General features: G+C 32.9%; 1 protein-coding gene across 4 annotated transcripts in view; it reads right to left on the bottom strand.

Moving 5' to 3' along the window:
* The window catches only part of PHYHIPL (phytanoyl-CoA 2-hydroxylase interacting protein like), a 76,327-nt gene that overhangs the window by 9,230 nt on the left and 44,181 nt on the right, over positions 1-22,916 (bottom strand). For all 4 annotated transcript variants that reach the window (XM_026013538.2, XM_072756046.1, XM_072756047.1 and 1 more), the window contains exons 2-3: positions 4,816-5,012; positions 2,732-2,906 (exon numbers count right to left, since the gene is read on the bottom strand). In XM_026013538.2, coding sequence (XP_025869323.1) covers positions 2,732-2,906; positions 4,816-5,012 — 372 coding nt within the window. The remainder of the gene's footprint in view (positions 1-2,731; positions 2,907-4,815; positions 5,013-22,916) is intronic.

Raw genomic sequence — 22,916 nt, 5'->3', positions numbered from 1 at the left:
GATCGGGTTAAAAGATCAAAAAGAATATTCTTCCTCTCAACTCACAATCTAAATTTACATATAAATATATGTAGATAAATATATAGATAACTGTGACTTGTGGGGCAAGCACAGGGTTTTATCTGTGACATAGACTAGGTTAGTTGGTGGCATCCTATTTTATGTCAACATTTTGCACAGTACATAGCACAGAGTATATATATGCTCAATAAATGTTGAGTGAATTAGCTATCCAGAATAAAAGACAATTTATACAAAAAGTTTCCTCAAAATCTACAGTAAAGGTTATTGATAAAGCATAGGTAAACATCTCTGAATTATTTTGATAAACTGAAACAATAAGGTTCAAAAAGCTGAAGTTCTCTTTAGATTTTACTCATGGAAATTAAAAATGCAAAATAATGTATAGAAAACTATCGTGGCACATTTAAAAGCTAGCATTTTATGATTCACTCCATAGCATTCTTAGGAGAATTATGAGATGTAGTGAAGTGAAAAAGCAACAGGGTGATTACTCAAAGTGAAAGAAGACATAAGGTTTTCCTTCATACACATAGAAATAAAACATGTACTTAAATAGATTATAGAACAGAGTGAATATGTATGCATCTATAAACAGACAAATATTTTTGAACTGGAAATGCCAAAGGTCTTTCTTAGCCAAAGAAGAAATAATATTGCACACCTTTCCCTATGTCAAATGGGATTTTTAGCAGGTAAATTATAGCTCTTTTAATTGGACAAATACTATGACTCTGTTTAGTGCAGTCCTGTGGAAAATAGCATATATTAAAACAATATCAAAAAAGACTGTGTCTCTTACTTATGTGTCTGTCTTAGATTAAGCCTCCCTAGTCAGGGGCAATGAAAGTAAATGCAGCAGAAAAAGTAAACACGAGGTAGACTCCAAAAAAGAATTTTATTTCAGGAAAAAACTGAGGGGATAGATTAACTCCAATAATACATCAAATATAGTTAAAAGTTCATTTAGAATTTTTTACTCACTATTAATGTTACTATTAATACAATATGAAAATTAGCTGTTTCATTACTGAACTATGATTAATACCATATTTCATCTATTCCAAAATATATTTTTTCACATTTAGCTTCTTTGATATGAGTTCAACAATAACTGTAATATGAAAAAACACTGTTTCATAGTTTAATTGACAGTATAAAACGGTGGATCTCATAAACAGTGTCTTAGATAGGAAGAAATACAGTACAAGAGAAAGACTATTTTCCTTGCTCTTGAAGACTGAAATCCTTAACAATCAAGATGTTATAATCCTTAGCAACTTCCTCAAAATCACAAGGGTTGAAGATAAAATCAAAATAACATAGAATTAAAATTTCATCCATTTAACATATCCATAGGAAAAGCTTTACACTGAGTTTGAGATTAAGAAACAACACAAGACAATGAAGTAAAGCAATTGCTAAGTATGTACTGAGTCTAAAATAATGCATGTGTATGCTGTAGGGAGAAAAAAGTCGTCTATCTGAAGAATGCCTCAGCTGGGGGAAGTTGAAGCAACCTACAATAGTTGAGGCACATTTTTTAAAGATTTTTTTTCAAGCTCCTTTATGTTACAAAAACACTTAGCCTTTCTCTACAGTTTTTTAGAGGAAACAATCACCTATACCAAGAGGAATTACAGCCCTGTTCTAAGAGACAAGGAAAGGATGACAGATGTATTTAGGTAATACATCTGATAAAGTGATATCTTTGTATCACTTCAACACCTATTTAAGTGCTCACTAAATATTTGTTTCTTAAATGAATGAATAAACAGATAAATGAATGAGATGACTGGTAAAATTTCCAATCCAATGGTATATTAACGTATAGTTCAAAATCAAAGGGGGTAGGCTCTCTTAATCAGATAGCTCAATGCAAAATGACTATGAGGTACTTTCTAAGGAAGCAAAGACAAACACACACACACACACACACACACACGCACCACTAGTTTAGATATAGATTTTCAACACTCAAGTGAAAAATCCAGTAACACTTCTGCTAGGTACAGTCATTAAGATCTGCATCCATTCCCTAAGTTAGAGAAAGAGGTCCCTGACTTGTTTCAATATCTGTGAAAAAATTTTTTAAAAATATTTTGTTTATTTATTTAGTGGAGAGAGAGAGCACACCTGCACACAAGCAGGGGGAGCAGAAGGCAGGGGAGAGGGAGAAGCAGGCTTCTTGCTGAGCAAGGAGCCACTCCATGATGGCTCAGGCTTCTTGCTGAGCAGGTCAAGCCACTCCATGATGCCCACGGCTTGACCCCAGAATCATGGGATTATAACCTGTGCCTAAGACAGATGCTTAACCGACTGAGCCACCCAGCCACCATCAATATCTGTGAAAATTAAAAAAAAAGAAAGAAAGAAAGAAAAGAAAACGCTCTCTCTCAAAATGAAGCTCAAAACATGCTTCAGTATATTTTCAAACTGAACCAATTTCATTTGCAAAGCTTTTACTTTGAAAAATCAAATTATGTATCAAAGAACTGATTTAAAGCCCTTACTCAGCTTTTGCTGAGAATCTAAGCTCACTCCAACCAATATAGCATAGTTTGTTCTATTATACAATGCTATTGTCAATGCAAAAATAACCCAATGCATTTCATATCACCTTATAATTAAATTTTTCTTTCTGTAATTAGCTTTTAAGGAACTAATATTAAGGGTTTTTTTTTTTTGTATTTGTACCTACTTCTCTTACCTGCTGTGCAGAATTCTATAATTTCACTCCATTCAGACACAACATAATCACCATCAACCTGTTTTGAAGCAGTTTGCACTGCTACTGTATACTCAGTTCTTGGGCTCAAAAACCAGTGTCCACGGACCGTCATGGGCAAGGGAACAGCTTTTGCTACCAATTTTGTTGGAACATCCTAAGACAGAAAAACAGGAAAGAAGGAAGGGTGGAAGGGAGGTAGGGAGGGAGGAAATAATTTAGCAGTATAACTTGAATCAATTATAAACAATATATAGCAAGTTGTTAAATTCCTGGCTGATGATAGAATTATCCTTTTTAAAGATATCAACAATTATTATATTCAAATCTCTTATTCTCCAGATGCAAAAAATAATCAAAAGACATGCCCAAGGTCATACAGCTAGTTTATGACACAAATGTATTTAGATTCCTGTTTTCTTGATTCTTGTTTTCTGAACACTCCTTATATATTATGCTCCTTAAAATGCAATATTCTAATATTAAATGATAAAACAAAATCAAACCTCCCAAAACCCAGAAACATGACAAATAAAATTCAGTGATTTTTTTTATAAATTTATTTTTTATTTGTGTTCAATTGTGATTTTGTATTTTAAAATATATTTGCTTAATTTATACTACTCAATAATTTTCCCAGAGTAGCCCATTACTAAATATTTTACATGTGAAGGGAGAACATTTTTAAAATAACAATTTTAAGATAAATGAATCAGTTTTATATACAAAAGAGGTAATATCCACTTCAGTTATATTCAAGTATGGAGCTTATGTGTCACAGGAATGTTTGTGTATTTCTAAACAATGATTAATAAGGTTATTAAACTTGCTAGTTGAATATTCACTACGTTTCCAAAGACACAGCTTTCTAAATGTAGAATGAAGAAAAGAGGGTCAAATCTTGACCTAATCATCATTTAACATTATTTCAAAGCTAATTTCAAAGAAATATTTTAAAACTACTTCAAGAAGGCAAATGTCAACAAAGAGAATATCCATAACCAGAAAATGGGAACATGGTTAGAATGACTTATCAATTTTGTTCTCTCACACTTATCTATACATATAATCCTCACTTATCATTAGTGTGTATAACTGGGCATTTGGTAAAAGATGTAATTCCCAGAAAAGATAAGGCAGCTCTTCTAAAAGATTTGCCACGCTAAATTTAGTATCAAAATTTTAAAAAGACCAGTTTTCATAGTGAAAATACTGAAACATAAGAATCCTTAATAACTATTACATCTCTATACTACCTCTAATGTGTATGTAGAGAGATATATATCAGCAAAGCTATGTGATAAGTAGACTGTTATAAGAAGTAAAAACAAAGAGGTGTAGTATGTCATATTAAGACATATTAAGGTTAATTTTCATTCTCAAACCACAAAATAAAATCGACTACATAAAGCAACTTTCAGTCCTAAAGTATTTTACAAATACTCTAAAGTTTATAAGTTATATCACATTCCTCTCTCAAAAGTTATTATATGGAAAAATGTATGCTTTAATGAAAACTATGCATTGCCTATAGCACACTCTTATTGCCATTTTCTTCTGATTCTGTGGAAGCTGTTTTATAACACTGTGATTTGTAGATAACTGATAACTTATTTAAATATATGCAAATGAATTTTGTCCATCCATTTCTTCTGGCCCTTGTTCCTTTCTGACCCCAAATCAGTTTTGCCCTAGTTATACATTTATTTCAATATCCTGATCTATGACTGTGTCTATTCTTTGGATTATACTTTGAACTGGTTGTAACACTTCATTAGTTACCTCATTAATTAGTTAAATCTTTAACCCATGTTCACTTTTATGTCTATATGAGAGTCATAATTTTATCTTTTTTGGGAAAAATGTATTTTAATATTATACTTGGCATTTCATTTCTTACAAAATTTCTTAAAGGGATTGAGCTTTAAAATGACATGTAATTTTTATTCTTCCCAATGTCAAATGCATCATATAAGTAATTAATAGAATATTATTTTTTCTTTTCAAACACCCTCATACTCAGATTTTAAGATGCAAATGAATGTAAGTATGTGTTCAGATTTTACCTTGTGTTTAAATTTATTAGAGTTCTTGTTCTCTTTCTTATTGAGGTCAATGAAATAGTGTGTAATACGGTCCTTTGACTTTGAATCCATTTCCCATGAAATCTTGAATGAGTCACATGTGATGTTGCTTATTTTGATGTTATGTGGTACGGGAAGTTCTTCCATCTCTGCTATGCCACTGTCTTGTGATTTGTTCCCTGCAAGAAAACAATGCACAGATAGTTTCCAACTAATATATTTTTCCAGCTTGTGAGGCTATCAGTTATATATATATATATTTCTGAACTTAATTACCTAATTACTAAAACTGAGTTTCATTTTTGTTCATGAAATAGTTTGAGTGTTAATGATAACAAATACCACTTACAAAGTCATTTTACCAATAAAATCAGAACTGAATTAATCTTTAGCACCTCTACTTTTTCAAATTTTCCAGTTTCTGCTTTCATAGAAATAAACAAAAACAATGAAAATCCATCTTTCTAATCTATGAAAGATTGGTTTTATACAGTAGGTTCCACCTGGAAAGTCCTAGAGATGATTTTTCCTACATGACCAATCAATTCTGCTCTAATATCAGGGGTTTTAAATTAGATGAAGTCACAAGTGTTGCTAATGAAAGAATCCAGTCAAATAAAAAAAAAAAAAAGGCTCTCCCTCTGCCTGTGTATCTGCCTCTCTCTCTGTCATGAATAAATAAAATCTTTTAAAAAATAAAATATAAAAAATAAAATAAAATAAAATAAAATAAAATAAAATATAAATAAAATAAATAAAAAACGAACACATTTTTTTAAAAAAAATCTATGAAGTACCAGTGAAAGTCTAAAAATTGCTCTTCCTTTTCCCTTTTCTTTTGGAAATCTATATATAGAAACAGCATGTAATAATTATACAATATATACAAGTAATACTGAAGAACATTCTCTTAAAAGTTATGATGTCAAGGATTATTCTAGGAATCTTTTTATCAGTTATGTCTTGAGCAATTTAATTTTGAGTATTAAAATAACAGATAAGGCTAAAAAGGAAAAAAACCCACAATTGCCATGTTGATTGGTATCATTAAATCTTGAAGAACTGATCTGAAACCTGGTTACTTTAGAGACTGCATCCTGCATTTCCAGTTAGAGAAAATGAGAAACTAAAAGAGAAACTTTGGCTAACAGTATAGAGTAGAATATGCTGGGTAACAGGTCAAAAATAGAAAAAATACAGACTTGCCAAGTTTATTTCATAGATAGAAAAGACATACTGGATCAAATTTTATTCTACTCCTCCTTCCTATGCTCTCTTCCCCAAGCCAACATAAAATTGAATGCCCCAGAGGAGAAAAAATACATGTAATTGCTATTTTTGTGATAAAAGTGGTAGATCATAAATCAGCTACATAACTAGTTCCTTAACAGAATAAAATAGCAAATTGCAATCAACAAAAATTAAAAACAACAATGAATATTATCTTGTGGCAATACTTTCCAATTCCCCCCACATTCCCATCTCAATTGTTGATACAAAACTATTGACAATTCTTATTTAAATCTTTGACCCATATTGTCTCATCTCTCAAGCTGTGTTGTGGCCAGAGGAACCTGATGACAGTTGAAAACTAATTTCAAAATAACTTAAGTTCTTTATTGTCATTTCTTGAGCAATACTTTTAAAAATCCTTCTTTGTATCTTCCCCTTACACTGGAGTTTCTCCAAATTCCCTCTTCATAAAACTCCCACAAAAATTATTCTCTCATCCTTTTCTTTCCTTCCATCTGGCCTAATAGAATCCTCAAATTGCCTGTGACCTGAATAAAGGCCTTTTAGAAGTCAAAGGAACGAAAAAAAAAAAAAAAAAAAGAAGTCAAAGGAATGGAAGAAACTAAGTGAAATCCTTTTAATGAAATCCTTTAATGAAAAGGGAAAGGCAATAAATACTCTAACATTAGAAATTTTTGTTCTATTTAGAAAAGCTCAAAGTTTTTTACCTATTATTCTGATTGCAGTTATCTTTAAAATATATATAACACTACAGAAAAACATTCTGGACACTAATGGTAAAAGTTTCTGTAGAACTCATCTGTATTATGATTCTCCATATAAATTTCATACCTGAGTGAAAAAATTGTTATTTAAGATCATATAGAGAAAAAGAAAGCTATTTTGCGCTTGATCCAAGTTAATGAAAATGCAATTTCAATAATACTAAATTATTTGCTATTTAAATTTACACTTCTAAAAAAAGCAGAGGGAGAAGCAGGCTCCATGCACTGGGAGCCCCATGTGGGATTCGATCCCAGGACTCCAGGATCGTGCCCTGGGCTAAAGGCAGGCACCAAACTGCTGCGCCACCCAGGGATCCCTGTGAATCAATTTTTAACTGAGATCTTTGAGATGAGTGACAGAAGACAGTGTTTAGTCTGTAAAATCAGTGAAACAACAGTGATTCACATGACACTAATAATAAATAACCAGGCAATAATATCTTAGAACTGTATAATCAAGTGTATTTCTAAAATGCAGCTTCCATTTCTTAGTAAGACTTCATCTTAAGGGTAATTCTGGCTACATTTTTCTACTTAATATGACAAGTAATTCTAATATCTGTGATTATATTGCTGATTGGTAATACCGAATGGAAAACAAATTAATAACACTTTTATCTGGCCAAAATATGAAAACTGCTTTCTGAACAAATATTTCAAAAGCACATTTGCAACAAATTCAATCACTTTTAAGAATTTTTTTCCTCTGTGATAAATCTAATCATTGTTGGAAAGCATATTTTTTACCTGTATTTTTAATTTTATTAAACTCCCTGAAAACTACCTATTACCATCTGTATATTAACTCTAGAAAACTTCCTAAGATCACTAAAAATCAGAATGTGGTATCAATCTTCTTAAAATATTTTAAAATAAAATCTCTACCTTCAATGATTTGTTGCTATACTTTTAGCAAGCTGTTGAATTCAAGTGACTTCTCTTATTGACCCTAACACATCAATTACGTTTGTAAAGCTGGTCAAGGATCTTTATCACACTGCCATGTAGCTATGTGTTCCTTCATATTTATTTTTGTTAGTTATTACAACTTTTACTAAGTTGAAATTATTTATATATCAAAAGTACACAACAGAAAAAGTACAAAGATTTATAAACTAGCTCCTACCTCAAGGATATAAAATTGGGAAGATGTGGAAAATATAATAAAATTATGTTATATAATAACATAAGTGAAAAGCCGTATTAAGGGAATCAAATTATGCTTCAGAAAACATGATACTCTTTGTTGTAGGAAAAGTAAATTTTAAAAAATTGAGATATCATTGATATATAACATTGTGTGAGTTTAAAGTTTACAACTCTGTTGATTTGATATGTAATTATATATATATTTATATATTGCAATATGATTACTACTGTAGAATTCGCTAATAGCTCCTTCACATCCCAAATTTAACATTTCCTTTTTGTGGTGAGAACATTTAAGATCGGTTTCTTAGCAATTCTAAAGTATATAATATAGTATTGTTAACTTTATCCACAATGCTATGGGATAAGCAGAATTTCAACAAGTGAAAACCGTAGTGAAAAGTTGAGGACATGGCATTCTAAATGAAGGCAAAAGAACAAGCATTAAGAAACAGTGCATCTTCATTTTAGTTAATTCAGCACAGGGTATAGGAAAAAATACCCAGTGAGAACACTAAAGGGAGACTAGACATGTATCATGAAAGTTGAGGAATTATATAAGAGAAAAAAAACCTTATGGTTGATTTAGACAGATTTCAATATGTGCAATACTGAAGATAAAATTTTATTAAAATGAATTGTCAGGCTCCTATAGTTAGTTCAAATGTGTCCTTCAAACACACTATGAAAGCAATTTTTAAATATTCATGAGTGTATAAACACACATTTTTAAGAAGATGGCTGAGAAATACACACATGCTCTGTATTTAAAGGACCTTAAGAAGATCTAGATTCATCTAAAACATTTTAAGTGTACAAAAAAATAATAGCCTACTTCACTACCTTCAGTATCACACACTTCAATCTATGAATAAAACCAGTGTTATTATGACATTATGAATTTTTTTATTTTTCTGTATAGTTCCATATATTACTATATGTCAATATATCCTGTAAATTATCCAATCTATAAGAAATAGAGATCCTTCAAATTTGCTACTTTTTTTCATTTTTCCCCCTTCTCCTTCAAGAATTGGTAAAAGTGTTCTAAACAAACATTACTAATTACAATTCTTATTCCTTCATTTTAGGACATTTCAGAATAGAAATCATGCAACATAATCTCTTGGTCTCATTTATAAAATATGCATATGTATTCATCTTTGTGAATATACAATACACACATAATATTATATTTTTTCTTTTAATAACCTTATACAAAAATTTAAGTTACTTAGCTCTCTAAGTCCTTAGCTAAACTCCTTAGAACCTGAGATGTTTTCTTTTTATTTATCTTTTTGAAAGATATAGCACAGAAAAAACCTCCTTGGTTATCAAGATTACCTACCTTATGAAGTGTATGAATAAAAATTAAAAGTATCACCTGCTTAATAACCTAGATGTACTCTGGCAACAATTGCAATAGAGCATGTTTATTTTTATTGAGGACCTCTATATTTTTAGCATATTTATTATACCATTGTTCCTTTGCTCCACCAGTTTTGCTGTGAAAATGAGTGATTTTTCTTCCCTAGAGCACTACAATAGAAGTCAATATAAAATCGTAGTTACAGTAGTTAAAGGAGCATAAATTACTCAGTGTGAAAAAAGTAAGAAAATGTTTCTTAAAGATAATAAAGGTAGTTAATTTTAATAATAAGCCTTGAGCTATCTAAGAAAGAAATTGCAGGTTACTTCCCTTACAAATAGAAACCATGGAGTAATTTTTTCATATATCTTTTTTCTTTTCTAAAATTTAGTAATAGAAAATCTGTCACTATAGTACATATAGGAGGATTTATTTGAAATTAAAATTACATGTGTGTAATTGTATTTAAATTAATATATATTTTAATAATTTTCATTACAAAGTCAAAAATATAGTCTGCTGAGGGAAAAGTACTTTCCTTTTCATAAAACTAACATTAAAATGCTGCACTACTTTTATTATTATTTTTAAGTGCTGCAAAACTTTTAAAGTCATGAAAGAATAACTAATTAAAACAATAGTAACCACAATAAAATGCAAAACTGTTCTATGTTTTATCTACAATAAGTTCTCAAAATAAAAAATACGCTCAGTGGTAACACTGAATATTGCTAGAACTTTTAGGAAAAAAACACAAAATAAAAATCACTCGTAATCTCTATTAACATTGTGCTTAATGTTTTGTAAACTGTTTTTCATTTAATAGGCTGTGAACATTTCCACATGACTACACATAATTCTAATCTTGGTGTATTTTATTCTACTAATCAGTCATCCTGCTACTGGACATGTAGATTGTTTCCAGTGTTTCCTGTATTAACACTTTAGTCAACTCTATTCTATGCATATCTTTGTAAACATCTCTGATTATTTATCTTTGGAAAAATACCAAGAAATGCAAATGCTGCATCACATTTGTTTTCACCAATTTGTATTTTCAACTACTCTAAGTGCCTTTTGCACCCTTATCAATTCCATTTATAGCTATTTAAAATATCCATGTGTTTTTGTGGGCAAAAATTGAAACTTTATCTTAAAAAAGCAAAAAAAAAAAAAAAAAAAAAAAAAAAATAACCTTGACCTGGACCTCACACCATACCCAAAAATTAGCTCAAAAGTGGCTTTTAAAATGTAAAACACAGAAATCATAAAATTTTTATAAAACAAAAAAACAGAAGCAAATCTTTGGGAGCTAGTTTAAGTGAAGAGTTCTTACACTTAGACCAAAAGAACAATTCACAAAAGGAAAAACATTCAGATCTTCCCATCCATCAGATCCTCCTGCTTACTTGAAGTGTCCTTCTACCATTGTGTTTCAGCTAATTTCCCTTTAGGTGTCCAAAACATTTTGCTTTGTATATCTTGATGCCACTGTATTTATATTGTATAAAAATATAAATATACTTATTTTAAGTATCAGAGTTATACACAAACTTACAGACTGTATATGGCACCATTTGCACCCAAGAGAAATGTAAACAAACATAAAGATGCAGTATTAAATCATAACTCCACAAAATTAACTGTAGCAATACTGCAATACTAATAATAGTCTCATAGCCACCATCTGTTGCTATTGCAATGAGCTCAAGTGTTGCAAGTACATGTTTAAAATGCTGTGTGATGCTAATCATCTCCACATGAGCTGTCTGTCTCTCCACTAAACTGAATATTGCAATAAAAAGTGATCTCTCCGGCAGCCCGGGTGGCTCAGCGGTTTAGCGCCACCTTCAGCCCAGGGCGTGATCCTGGAGTCCTGGGATGGAGTTCCACATTAGGCTCCCTGCATGGAGCCTGCTTCTCCCTCTGCCTGTGTCTCTGCTTCTCTCACTCTCTGTGTCTCTCATGAATAAATAAATAAAATCTTTAAAAAATAATAAAATATAAAAGAGTAACTTTTTAAAAGTGATCTCTTGCAGTCCTCAATATTTTTCATTGTGCTTACTTCAATACCGCAAACCTTGAATAACACCATGAGACCCACATGAAGTTGGAAGTGCTCCCAAACAGCAGAAAAATGTCATGACATTACAGGAAAAAGTTGAATTGTTTTACATGTACTGTAGATTGTGATCTGAAGCTGTGGTTGCCCACCATTTCAAGATAAAGGAGTCCAGTGTAAGAATGACCGTGAAAGAAAGAAAAGAAAGAAAGAAAAGAAAAAGAGAAAGAAGAAAAAGAAAGAAAGAAAGAAAGAAAGAAAGAAAGAAAGAAAGAAAGAAAGAAGAAAGAAAGAAAGAAAGAAAGAAAGAAAGAAAGAAAGAAAGAAAGTAAATGGAATTCATGAAGCTGTCCGGAATGAAAATCTTGCACTTTTTGTGATATTTAAAAAAATCTCATAATGAAAATGCAACTTTTATGTGCGTGCAGAATTGCAATAAGAAAGGCATATCTAAGCAGCAATGTATAGCCAAACTGTGGAAGGAGCCTTGGTGTCCATTGAAAGATGAATGGAAAAAAAAAGAAAGAAAGATGAATGGATAAAGAAGATGTGGTATATGTATACAATGGAATATTACTCAGCCATTAGAAACGACAAATCCCACCATTTGCTTTGACGTGGATGGAACTGGAAGGTATTATGCTGAATGAAATAAGTCAACCAGAGAAGGACAAACATTATTTGGTCTCATTCGTTTGGGGAATATAGAGAATAGTGAAAGGGAATAAAGGGGAAAGGAGAGAAAATGAGTGAAAATATCATTGAGGATGACAGTACATGAGAGACTCCTAATTCTGGGAAACGAACAAGGGGTAGTGGAAAGGGGGGGTGGGCAGGGGTTGGGGTGACTGGGTGACAGGCACTGAGGGGAGCACTTGACGAGATGAACACTGGGTGATATGCTATATACGTTGGCAAACTGAACTCCAAAAAAAAAAAAAAAGAAAGAAAGGCATATCTATAGACTCTAACATAATTCAAGAAAAAAAACTATATGAGAACTTAAAATAGAAGGAAGGCAAAAGATCTAAAGCTAATGCATTTACTGCCAGCAAAGGATGGTTTGATAATTTTAGAAAGAGCTTTGGCTTAAAAAAAATGTCAGTATAACAGGAGAGGCAACTTCTGACAACCATGTGGCAGCAGATGAATTCCCAGGTGCCATTACAAAAATCACTGAAGAGAAATGATATATGCCTGAGCAGGTATTTAATGCAAATGAAAAGTGCTTTATTCTGGAAAAAAATGCCACAGAGAACATTATTAACAAGGGAGAGAAGTGATCATCAGGATTTACGGCAGAGAGAAACAGGTTAACAAATGCAGTTAGGGTTATGATCAGGACTGTCATTATCTATAAAGCTGCTAGCTCCCAAGTCTTAGAGAGAAAAGATAAATACCAGCTGCCAGTCTTCTGGTTACACAAGAAGAAGGCCTGAACATTGAGAACCCTTTGTCTGGATTGATTCTATAGATGCTTTGTCCCTGAAGTCATGAAGTACCTTGCCAGTAAGGGACTATTTTTTAAAGTTCTTTTGATATTCAGCAATGCTGCTGGAGACTCCAAGCCCCATGAATTCAACACCAAAGTCTACTTGCCCTTAAACACAGTGTCTCTAATCTAGCCTCTAGATGAGAGTTTCATAAGGACCTTTAAGGCTCCTTACACATACATACACTATATGGAAAAGATTGTCAACACTATGCAAGAGAAAATCCTGCAAATCTAGAAGGATTACACAATTGAAAATACCATCACTGTTATAGGAAAAGTAATAAAGGCCATCAGGTTCAAAAAAATAAATTCCTGCTGTAGAAAACTATATCTGAATGTTGTATGTATGTATGACTTTACAGGATTTATGACAACCAATCAAGAAAATCATGAAAGAGATTGTGGATATGACAAAAAAGTTGGAGGCTAAAGGTTTTCAGATATGGTTCTTGGAGAAATTTAAGAGCTAACAAACATGGCACCAGAGAAGGTAATAGAAGACAACTTGATAGAGATGAAAGCTTCTTAACCAGTATCAGACAATAAGAAAGAAGATGTAGAAAAAGGAGTGCCAGACAAAAGTCAGTTGCATTTCTATACACTAACAATGAAGCAGAAGTAAGAGAAATCAAGGAATCAATCCCATTCAAAATTGCACCAAAAACCATAAAACACCTAGGAATAAATATAGCCAAAGAGGTAAATTATCTGTACTCTGAAAAGTACAGAACATTTATGAAAGAAACTGAAGAAGGCATAAAGAAATGGAAAAACATTCCATGCTCATGGATGGAAGAACAAAACCTGTACCCAGAGAAATCTACACATTCAGTGCAATCCCTATCAAAAAACCATCAACTTTTTTCACAGAGCTGGAACAAAAAATCCTAAAATTTTTATGGAACAAGAAAAGACCCTCAACAGCCCAAAGGTATGTTGAAAAGAAAAACAAAGCTGGTGGCATCACAATTTCAGACTTCAAGCTCTATTACAAATCTATAATCATCAAGATAGTATGCTATTGGCACAAAACAGACACATAAATCAATGGAATAGTAGAACCCAGAATGGACCCTCAATTCTATGGTCAACTAATCTTTGACAAAATAGGAAAGAATATCCAATGGAAAAAGGACAACCACATACAAAAGAATGAAATTGGACCACTTCCTTACACGATATACAAAAATAAACTCAAAATGAATGAAAGACCTAAATGTGAGACAGGAGTCCATCAAAATCCTAGAGAACACATACAGAAACCTCTTTGACCTTGGCCTTCTTATCAGACATGTTGCCAGATGCTAGGGAAATAAAAGCAAAAATGAACCACTAGGACATCATCTGGATAAAAAGCTTTTGCACAGCAAAGGAAACAGCTGAGAAAAATAAAGGCAATCTACAGAATGGGAAAAGATACCTGCAAATGATTTATCAGATAAAGGGCTAGTATATAAAAACCTATGAAGAATTTATCAAACTCAACACTCAAAAAAACCAAAAAAAATCTAATCAAGAAATAGGCAGAAGACATGAACAAACATTTCTCCAAAGAAGATATACAATGGCCAACAGACACATGAAAAAAATGTTCACATCACTCACCATCAGGAAAATACAAATCAAAACCACAATGAGATACCGCTTCACACCAGTCAGAATGGCTAAAATTAACAACTCAGGAAAAAGCAGATGTTGGTGAGGATCCAGAGAAAGGGGAACCTTCTTACACTACTGGTACGAATGGTGCAGCCACTCTAGAAAACAGTATGGAGGTTCCTTAAAAAGTTAAAAATATAACTACCCTATGACCCAGCAATTGCACTACTAGTTATATATCCAAAGGATACAAACATAGTGATTCAAAGGGATACATGCATCCCAATGTTTATAGCAGCAATATTCACAATAGCCAAACTATAGAAAGAGTCCAGATGTCCATTGACAAATGAATGGATAAAGAACATGTGGGGTGTGTATACACACACATATATATGAATATTACTCAGTCATCAAAATTGAAATCTTGCCATTTGCAGTGATGTGGATAGAACTAGAGGATATTGTGTTAAGCAAAGTAAGTCAATCAAAGAAAGAAAAATACTGTATGAGTTCACTCATATGTGGAATTTAAGAAACAAAACAGATGAACAAAGGGAAAGGAAGTAAAAATAAAATAAGATGAAAACATAGAGGGAGGCAAAGCATAAGAGACTCTTAACTATAGAAAGCAAATTAAGGGTTGCTGGAGGGGAGATGGGTGGGGGAATAGGGTAACTGGGTGATGGGCATTAAGGAGAGCACTTGATTCAATGAGCACTGTGTGTTACATATGATTGATGAATCAACAGATACTACCCCTTAAACTAATAATACAGATTATGTTAACTAAACTGAATTTAAATTTAAAAAATTCTTCAAAAAGTAGTGCCAGAAAACAGATAATCTGGCAGAAGGGCACTGATTATTCAAGACTTCTTTTGACTTCTTTTTTGACAATGGACCCTTCTATGATATAGGCACTGAAACTAAAGCAAATGGTAAAAGGATTAGTACCATATAGTAACATTTTCAGAAAAATGGAAATGCAAAAAGTCAGAAAAAAAAAGTATAATGTATTTCCAGGAAGTTACGCCAGGTGCTCCTGCCTCTCTTGCTTCCCCTTCTCCCTCCTACACTTCTGCCACTCCTAAGACAGCAAAACCAACCCCTTCTCTTCCACAGCCTATTCAGCATGAAGACAAAGATGAAGACCTTTATGATGGTCTCCTGGTCTCCTTCCATTTAATGAATATTGCATAATCATCCCACTAAACAGTTAAAAACTTATATGTTGTTATTAGTATCCTTTGTGCAAAAATCTAATAACTGTACTGCAAAGAAGTGTATGAGATATTCTATGTCATCATCTTTCTCATTGCCTAAGTATCATGTAGAATATTGTGTGTAAGACTTGTGCAGAAGTAGATAGCCTATCCTAACATGGGCATAATGTGAGTGATATTCAATATAAAATTAATAATGTGCTAGGTTTCCCACTACTTTATAACTTTTAAAGAATTACATTACCATACAATATGCCCTTCTCTCTCATAATTAGATAAACTGAGCTTATCATCACAGGTTTTTTTTTAAATGTAACTATTCTCCCAATACTGCATTATGAAAATAACTGTAATAGCATATGCCATAAAAATTTTATAACAATTAATTCATCACTGTATAGACTCACTGCCATGTAGCAATTGTATCAATTATACTAGGTTACCATAAAGTAATCATATTACTGCTTCATTATCAATGCATAAACTGTTATAGCTGTAAATAAAGACAATTTTTTTCACATTATCCTTTCATTTTTCATTTCAGTGTTAGTAATAAGTATAATGTCCACAGTGTTTTTTATCATAGAAGACAGCATTAATGTAAGTATTGACAATTCATCTTGTAAACAGACAAAATAAATTTACATTATCAGTAAATACAGTACAATACCTTAAGTGTATTTTCTCTATGATTTCTTTCTTTTCTTTTTTAGAAAGAGAGAGAGAGCATGATCTATCAGAGGTGGGGAAGGGCAGAGGGGAGAAGAGAAAAATCTCAAGCAGGCTCCACACCTGGCACAGAGCTCAATGTAGGGCTTGATCTCACAACACTGAGATCATGACCTGAGCTGAAATCAAGAGAAGAAGGCTTAACCAACTGAGCCACACAGGCACCCCTACCTTATGATTTTCTAATAACAATTTCTTTCTGCTAGCTTATTTTATTGTAAGAATCCATTATATACTACATACAAAATACGTGTTAACAGTTTATATTATTCATAAGGCTTCTGGTCAATAGTAGACTACGTAGTTTGGGGGAGTTAAAAGTTACTATGTGGAGGGGCACCGGGGTAGCTCAGTCAGTTGAGCATCCAACTCTTAATTTTAGCTCAGGACATGATCTTAAGGTTCTGAGATTGAGTCCTGCCTCTTGCTCCATGCGGAGCAAGGAATAGGCTTGAAATTCTCTCTCTCTCCCTCTGCCCCCCGATATTCATGCAACCATGTGCTCACTCTCAACATCTCAAATAATCTTAAAAAAAAAGTTTCTATGTGGATTTTCCACTGCACAGGAGGTCCATGCCCCTAACCCCATTGTTCAAGAATCAATTGCATATATAATAGTTATATCTTTATTGAAGATTATAGCTTTTTAAAATTAAGAATGACTGTCCTAATAAATGTAACATATACTTTGAAATAATTTGTATCCTGCTTTATTTAAATTTGTACGTGTGCAGAATATCTTCGTTCATCCCTACATTTTATTTTTGCCATACACACACATATATATATATATTTTTTAAAGATTTTATTTATTTATTCATGAGAGACACACAGAGAGAGAGAGTGGCAGAGACACAGGCAGAGTGAGAAGCAGGCTCCATGCAGGGAGCCCGACGCGGGACTCAATCCTGGGTTTCCAGGATCACACCCTGGGCCAAAGGCTGTGCTAAACCGCTGAGCCACCTGGGCTGCCATACACATATATTTTTGAGATTTTATTTATTCATGAGAGACACACAAAGAGGCAGAGTCATAGAGGAAAAAGCAGGTTCCCCACCAGGAGCCTCACGCCGAACTCAATCCCAGGACTCTGGGATCACAACCTGAGCCAAAGGTAGATGCTCAATCACTAAGCCACCCAGATGCATATATATACTCTAAAGTAGGTTCCATGCCCAGCATGGGGCTTAAACTCATGGTCCCAAAATCAAGAGTCATAAGCTCTATTGACTGAGCCAGCCAATCACCCCCTTATATTTTGCTTTTCAATAATTTTGTCTTAGGTGTATCTTCTGTATTTTCACTCAATTTGAGAAATTTTGCCTTTTATTTATTTTTAAAGATTTTATTTATTTAGTCATGAGAGACAAAGAAAGAGGCAGAGACATAGAGGGAGAAGCAGGCTCCAACAGGGAGCCCGATGGGGGACACACCCTAGACCCTAGGAAGGCAGACACTCTACCACTGAGCCACCCTGGCATCCCAAATTTTGCCATTTATTATAAATACCTAATTTACATTTATGTTTCTTCATATAAAGTCTAAAAGATGGTCACAGCCCTTAATATCTTTGTAATCTAAATGAGCAGCTTATAATGGTAATTCATACTGACATTGTATATTTAATTCATTAATTCCTAAAGTCTGGAATTAAGCTGAATACATTTTTAGTACAAACCAGTATTAGTCTATACTTTATTGATTTTGACCTCTCAGCCCCCACCCAGAGGATATTTGGCAATGTCTGGAGATATTTTTGATCAATACAACTTGAGAAGGGTGCTACTGGTATCTAGTGAATCTACATTATGAAGTTTCATTAGTATATAAAATATCTAATCAACCAGTTAAATTAAAAGCCTCAAGTAAGTCAATTGCTTAATGTCACTGTATCTATCTTTTGGAAAATAAACTAAACAGCTGAAAAAAATTTCTTTCCATAAACCAGCGTTGGTTTATTTGGGCCAAATGCATGCCTTGTTGCTTGTTTATATTCTAGCAGTGGCACTGCTCTGCTGTAAACACTGCAAGGAGGCTGCCCTCAAGCAATCTAGCAGATCACTAAGCCAGAGAACAAATGCCACAAGATTCTTAAATGTATAGTTTTGAATGTTGTGGAATGTAGAGGTAGGCATTCACTGCAGCAAATGTGGTGGGACACATGGGTTTGGAGCATGCTCAGAACCAGCTGTTCTAGAAAGACAGCCTTGGGCCCACCCTCACTTGACAAGGCAACCAAAATCTGCTTCAGGTTCAGCTGAAAAAAGCCGATTTTTGTTGTTGTTGTTTTGTTTTTGTTTTGTTTTCTTTTTTAAAAGATTTTATTTATTTATTCATGAGAGAGAGAGAGAGAGAGAGAGAGAGAGAGGCAGAGACACAGGCAGAGGGAGAAGCAGGCTCCATACTGGGAGCCAGACATAGGACTTGATCCCGGGACTCCAGGATCACGCTCTGGGCCAAAGGCAGGCGCTAAACCGCTGAGCCACCTAGGGATCCCCAGAATATTATTGAACGCAGTTACTATTTTTTATTATTTTTTCTATATATTATTTAGTGGCTCCCATCCATCTGAATATGTATTTTACATACTTAAGATATTACAATTTTGGACATCTAACTTCCAGAATTAAAGGTAAAAAGAATGAAGATAAATGTTTCTTAGGCATTGAAATAGACAGGAAATAATATGTGGGATTGGAGCATGATAGAAGGTAAGGATTACAGTACCCTAAACAAGAGACAGAAATAGGCGTCCATATTGAGGCAGCATTCAAGAGGACAAAAAGTAAGAGCCAAGAATAAATTGCAGGACTGATCCAGGAAGGGAAATGTGAAACAGAATAAAGTTAAGAAGAAAATTAATAGAAAAAATATTAGAAACCATGGGCAGATCTGAGAGGTAAGTCAGAACCAATTCAAATTTTAAGTTTCATTTTCAATAAGATAAACTGCATTTATTTGTAGATCTCTGAATATTTATCACAAATTACACACCTCCATTATGTTAATACTCAAATTGATTTCCTATGTTGATATACTACAGCTACACATAATCTGTTAATTACAGATTGGTTATGATTGTATATACTAATCAGATGGACAAATGTTTCCCTATGCCACAAGGAACTGTTTGATTTTGAGTAAATCTTAAAACCCTCTAAACCATCCATTTCCTCATAGGGACAATGACTATTTAATAAGATAATGCAGACATATAAAACATATAAAACATTCAATATAGTATCTATCATGTTGTAGACAATAAATGTTAGATAATTTAACATTATATTCATAGGAAAAACTATATTAATTTAGTTTACCCTTGTTCTAATTAGTGTATAACTTCTCTAATTCATTCTTGGATGCTTGTGGCTTCAAATAGTTTGGAAAGATTTTTTTCCTTTACAGTCCTTTAAATATAATGATGATCATTAGTGTCCAGATTATGCAAGAATTTTTTATTTTAAATGTTTAATTTTTGTTAGTAACATAGTGTTATATTAGTTTCAGGTATACAATACAGGCATTCAAAAATTCCATACATCACCCAGTGCTCAACACAACACTCCTTAATCCCTATCACCTATTTCATTCATTCCCCCACTCACTTCCCCTCTTGTAACCATCAGTTTGTCCTCCATAGTTAGGAGTCTTTTCTCAATTTATTTCTCTTTTTTTCCCCTTTGCTCATTGTTTTGTTTCTTAAATTCCACATGAGTGAAGTCATATGGTATGTCTTTCTCTCACTGGTTAATTTCAGTTAGAATTATACTCTCTAGCTCTATCCATGTTATTGCAAATTCCAAGATTCCATTCTTTTTCATAGCTGAGTATTATTCCATTATACACATACATATGTACATACACACCACATCTTCTTTATCCATTCATCAGCTGATAGACACTTGGGCTGGCTATTGTAAATAAGGCTGCTATAAACATAGGGGTGCATAAATACCTTTGAATTAGTGCTTCTGTATTCTTTCAGTAAATACCCAGTAGTGTAATTGCTGAATCATAGGTCTATTTTTAACTTTTTGAGGAAACTCCCTACTGTTTTCTACAGTGGCTATATCAGTTTCTCCACAGCCTTGCCAATTCTTGTTGTTTCTTGTGTTGTGGAATTTAGTCATTCTGACACCTGACGGGTGTGAGGTGACATCTCATTGTGGTTTTGATTTGCATCTCGTGATGATAAGTGATGTTGAGCATCTTTTCATGAGTCTGTTGTCCGAGTGAATGTCTTCTTTGGAGAAATGTTTATTCATGTCTTCTGCTCATTTTTAATTAGATTATTTGGGTTTGAGGTGCTGAGTTAAGTTATGTCATTAGCAAATATTTTTTCCCATTCTGTAGGTTGCCTTTTCATTTTGTTGATTGTTTCCCTCACTGTGCAGAACCTTTTTATTTTGATGTAGTCCCAATGGTTTACTTTTGGTTTTGTTTCCATTGCCTCAGGAGATATACCTAGAAAGTTGCTGCAACTGATGTCAAAGAGCTCACTGCCTGTCTTCTCTTTTAGGATTTTTATATTCTTAGGAAGTCTCACATTTAGGTCTTTAATCCATTTTGATTTTATTTTTGTGTATGGTGTAAGAAAGTGGTCCAGGTTTTTTTCTATTGCATGTTGCTGTCCAGATTTCCCAACACCAGTCCTTGAAGAGACTATCCTTTTCCCACTAGATAGTCTTTCCTGCTTTGTTGAAGATTAATTGATCATATAGTTGTGAGTTTATTTCTGGGTGTTCTATTCCATTCTATTGATCTATATGCCTATTTTTGTGCCAGTACTGTATTGATTACTACAGCTCCGTAATATAACTTGAAGTCTGGAATTGTGATACCTCCAGTTTAGGTGGTTTTTTTTTTTTTTTTTTTTTCAGGATTGCTTTGGCTATTCGAGGTCTTTTTTTCCACATGAACTTTAGGATTGTTTGTTCTAGCTCTGTGAAAAATATTGGTATTTTGATAGGGATTGCATTAAATGTATAGATTTCTTTGGGTAGTATAGACAATATTTGTTCTTCTAGTCCATTTATTTGTGTTCTGTTGATTTTACTTCATCAGTGTTTTATAGTTTTCAGAGTACAAGTCTTTCACCTGTTAGGTTAGGTTTATTCCTAAGTATATTATTATTTTTAGTGCAATTGTAAATGCAATAGATTTCTGTATACTGATTCTGTATTCTGTGACTTTACTCATTTCATTGATCAGTTCTAGCATATTTTTGGTGGAATCTTTCAGGTTTTCTATATATAGTATCATGTCATCTGCAAATACTGAAAGTTCTACTTCTTCCTTACTATGTGGATGCCTTTTATTTATTTTGTCTGATGGCTGTGGCTAAGGCTTTCAGTACCATTGAATAATAGTGAGAACGGACATCCTTGTCTTGTTCCTAACCTTACAAGAAAATCTCAGTTTTTTCTCATGAAGGATAATGTTAAGCTGTGGGTTTTTCATATATGGCCTTTATTATGTTAAGATATGTTTCCTCTAAACCTCCTTTGTGGAAGGTTTTTATCATGAATGGATGTTGTACCTTTGTCAAATGCTTTTTCTGTATCTTCTGAAATGATTGCATGGTTCTTATCCTTTCTCTTATTGATGTGACATATCACCTTGATTGATTTTTGTGAATATTGAACAAACTTTGCAACTCAGAAATAAATCCCACTTTATCATGGTGAATGACTTTTTTTTAGTATACTGTTGGATTCAGTTTGCTTGTACTTTGTTGAAGGTTTTGTGTTTATGGATAAACATAGGATATTAGCCTATAGTACTCTTTTTATAGTGGTATCTTTATCTGGTTTTGGTGTCAAGGAAATGCTGGCCTCATAAAATGAATTTGGAATTTTTCTTCCTTTTCTATTTTTTGGAATAGTTTGAGAATAGGTATTAACTCTTCTTTAAATGTTTGGTAGAATTCACCTAATGAAGCTTTCTGGTCCTGGATTTTTGTTTGTTGAGAGTTTTTTGATTACTGACTCAATTTCATTGCTGGTAATTTGTCTGTTCAAGTTTTCTACTTCTCCTTGTTTCATTTTTGGTAGTTAATATGTTTTTAGGAATTTATTCATTTCTTCTAGGCTGTCTAATTTGTTAGCAGACAGTTTTTCATAATGTTCTTACAATTGTTTGTATATCTTTGGCAATGGTTGTTATTTCTCCTCTCTCATTTGTGATTTTGAGTCCTTTCTCTTTTTCTTGAGAAGTATGGTTAGAAGTTGATCAATTTTATTGATTTTTTTCCCAAAGAAGTAGCTACTGATTTCATTGATCTGTTCTACATGTATTTGTTTTTTAGCTTCTATATAATTTACTTATGCTTTAATGTTCATTATTTCCTTCCTTCTTCTGGTTTTAGGTTCTGTTTGTTGTTCTTTTTCTAGCTCTTTTAAGTGTAAAAGTTAGACTATTTGAAATTTTCCTC

The sequence above is a fragment of the Vulpes vulpes genome, chromosome 4, assembly GCF_048418805.1.
Source record: "Vulpes vulpes isolate BD-2025 chromosome 4, VulVul3, whole genome shotgun sequence".
NCBI classification, from domain to species: domain Eukaryota; kingdom Metazoa; phylum Chordata; class Mammalia; order Carnivora; family Canidae; genus Vulpes; species Vulpes vulpes.
The sequence above is the reverse complement of the archived record's forward strand: the minus strand, read 5'-3'. Positions and strand labels throughout refer to the sequence as shown.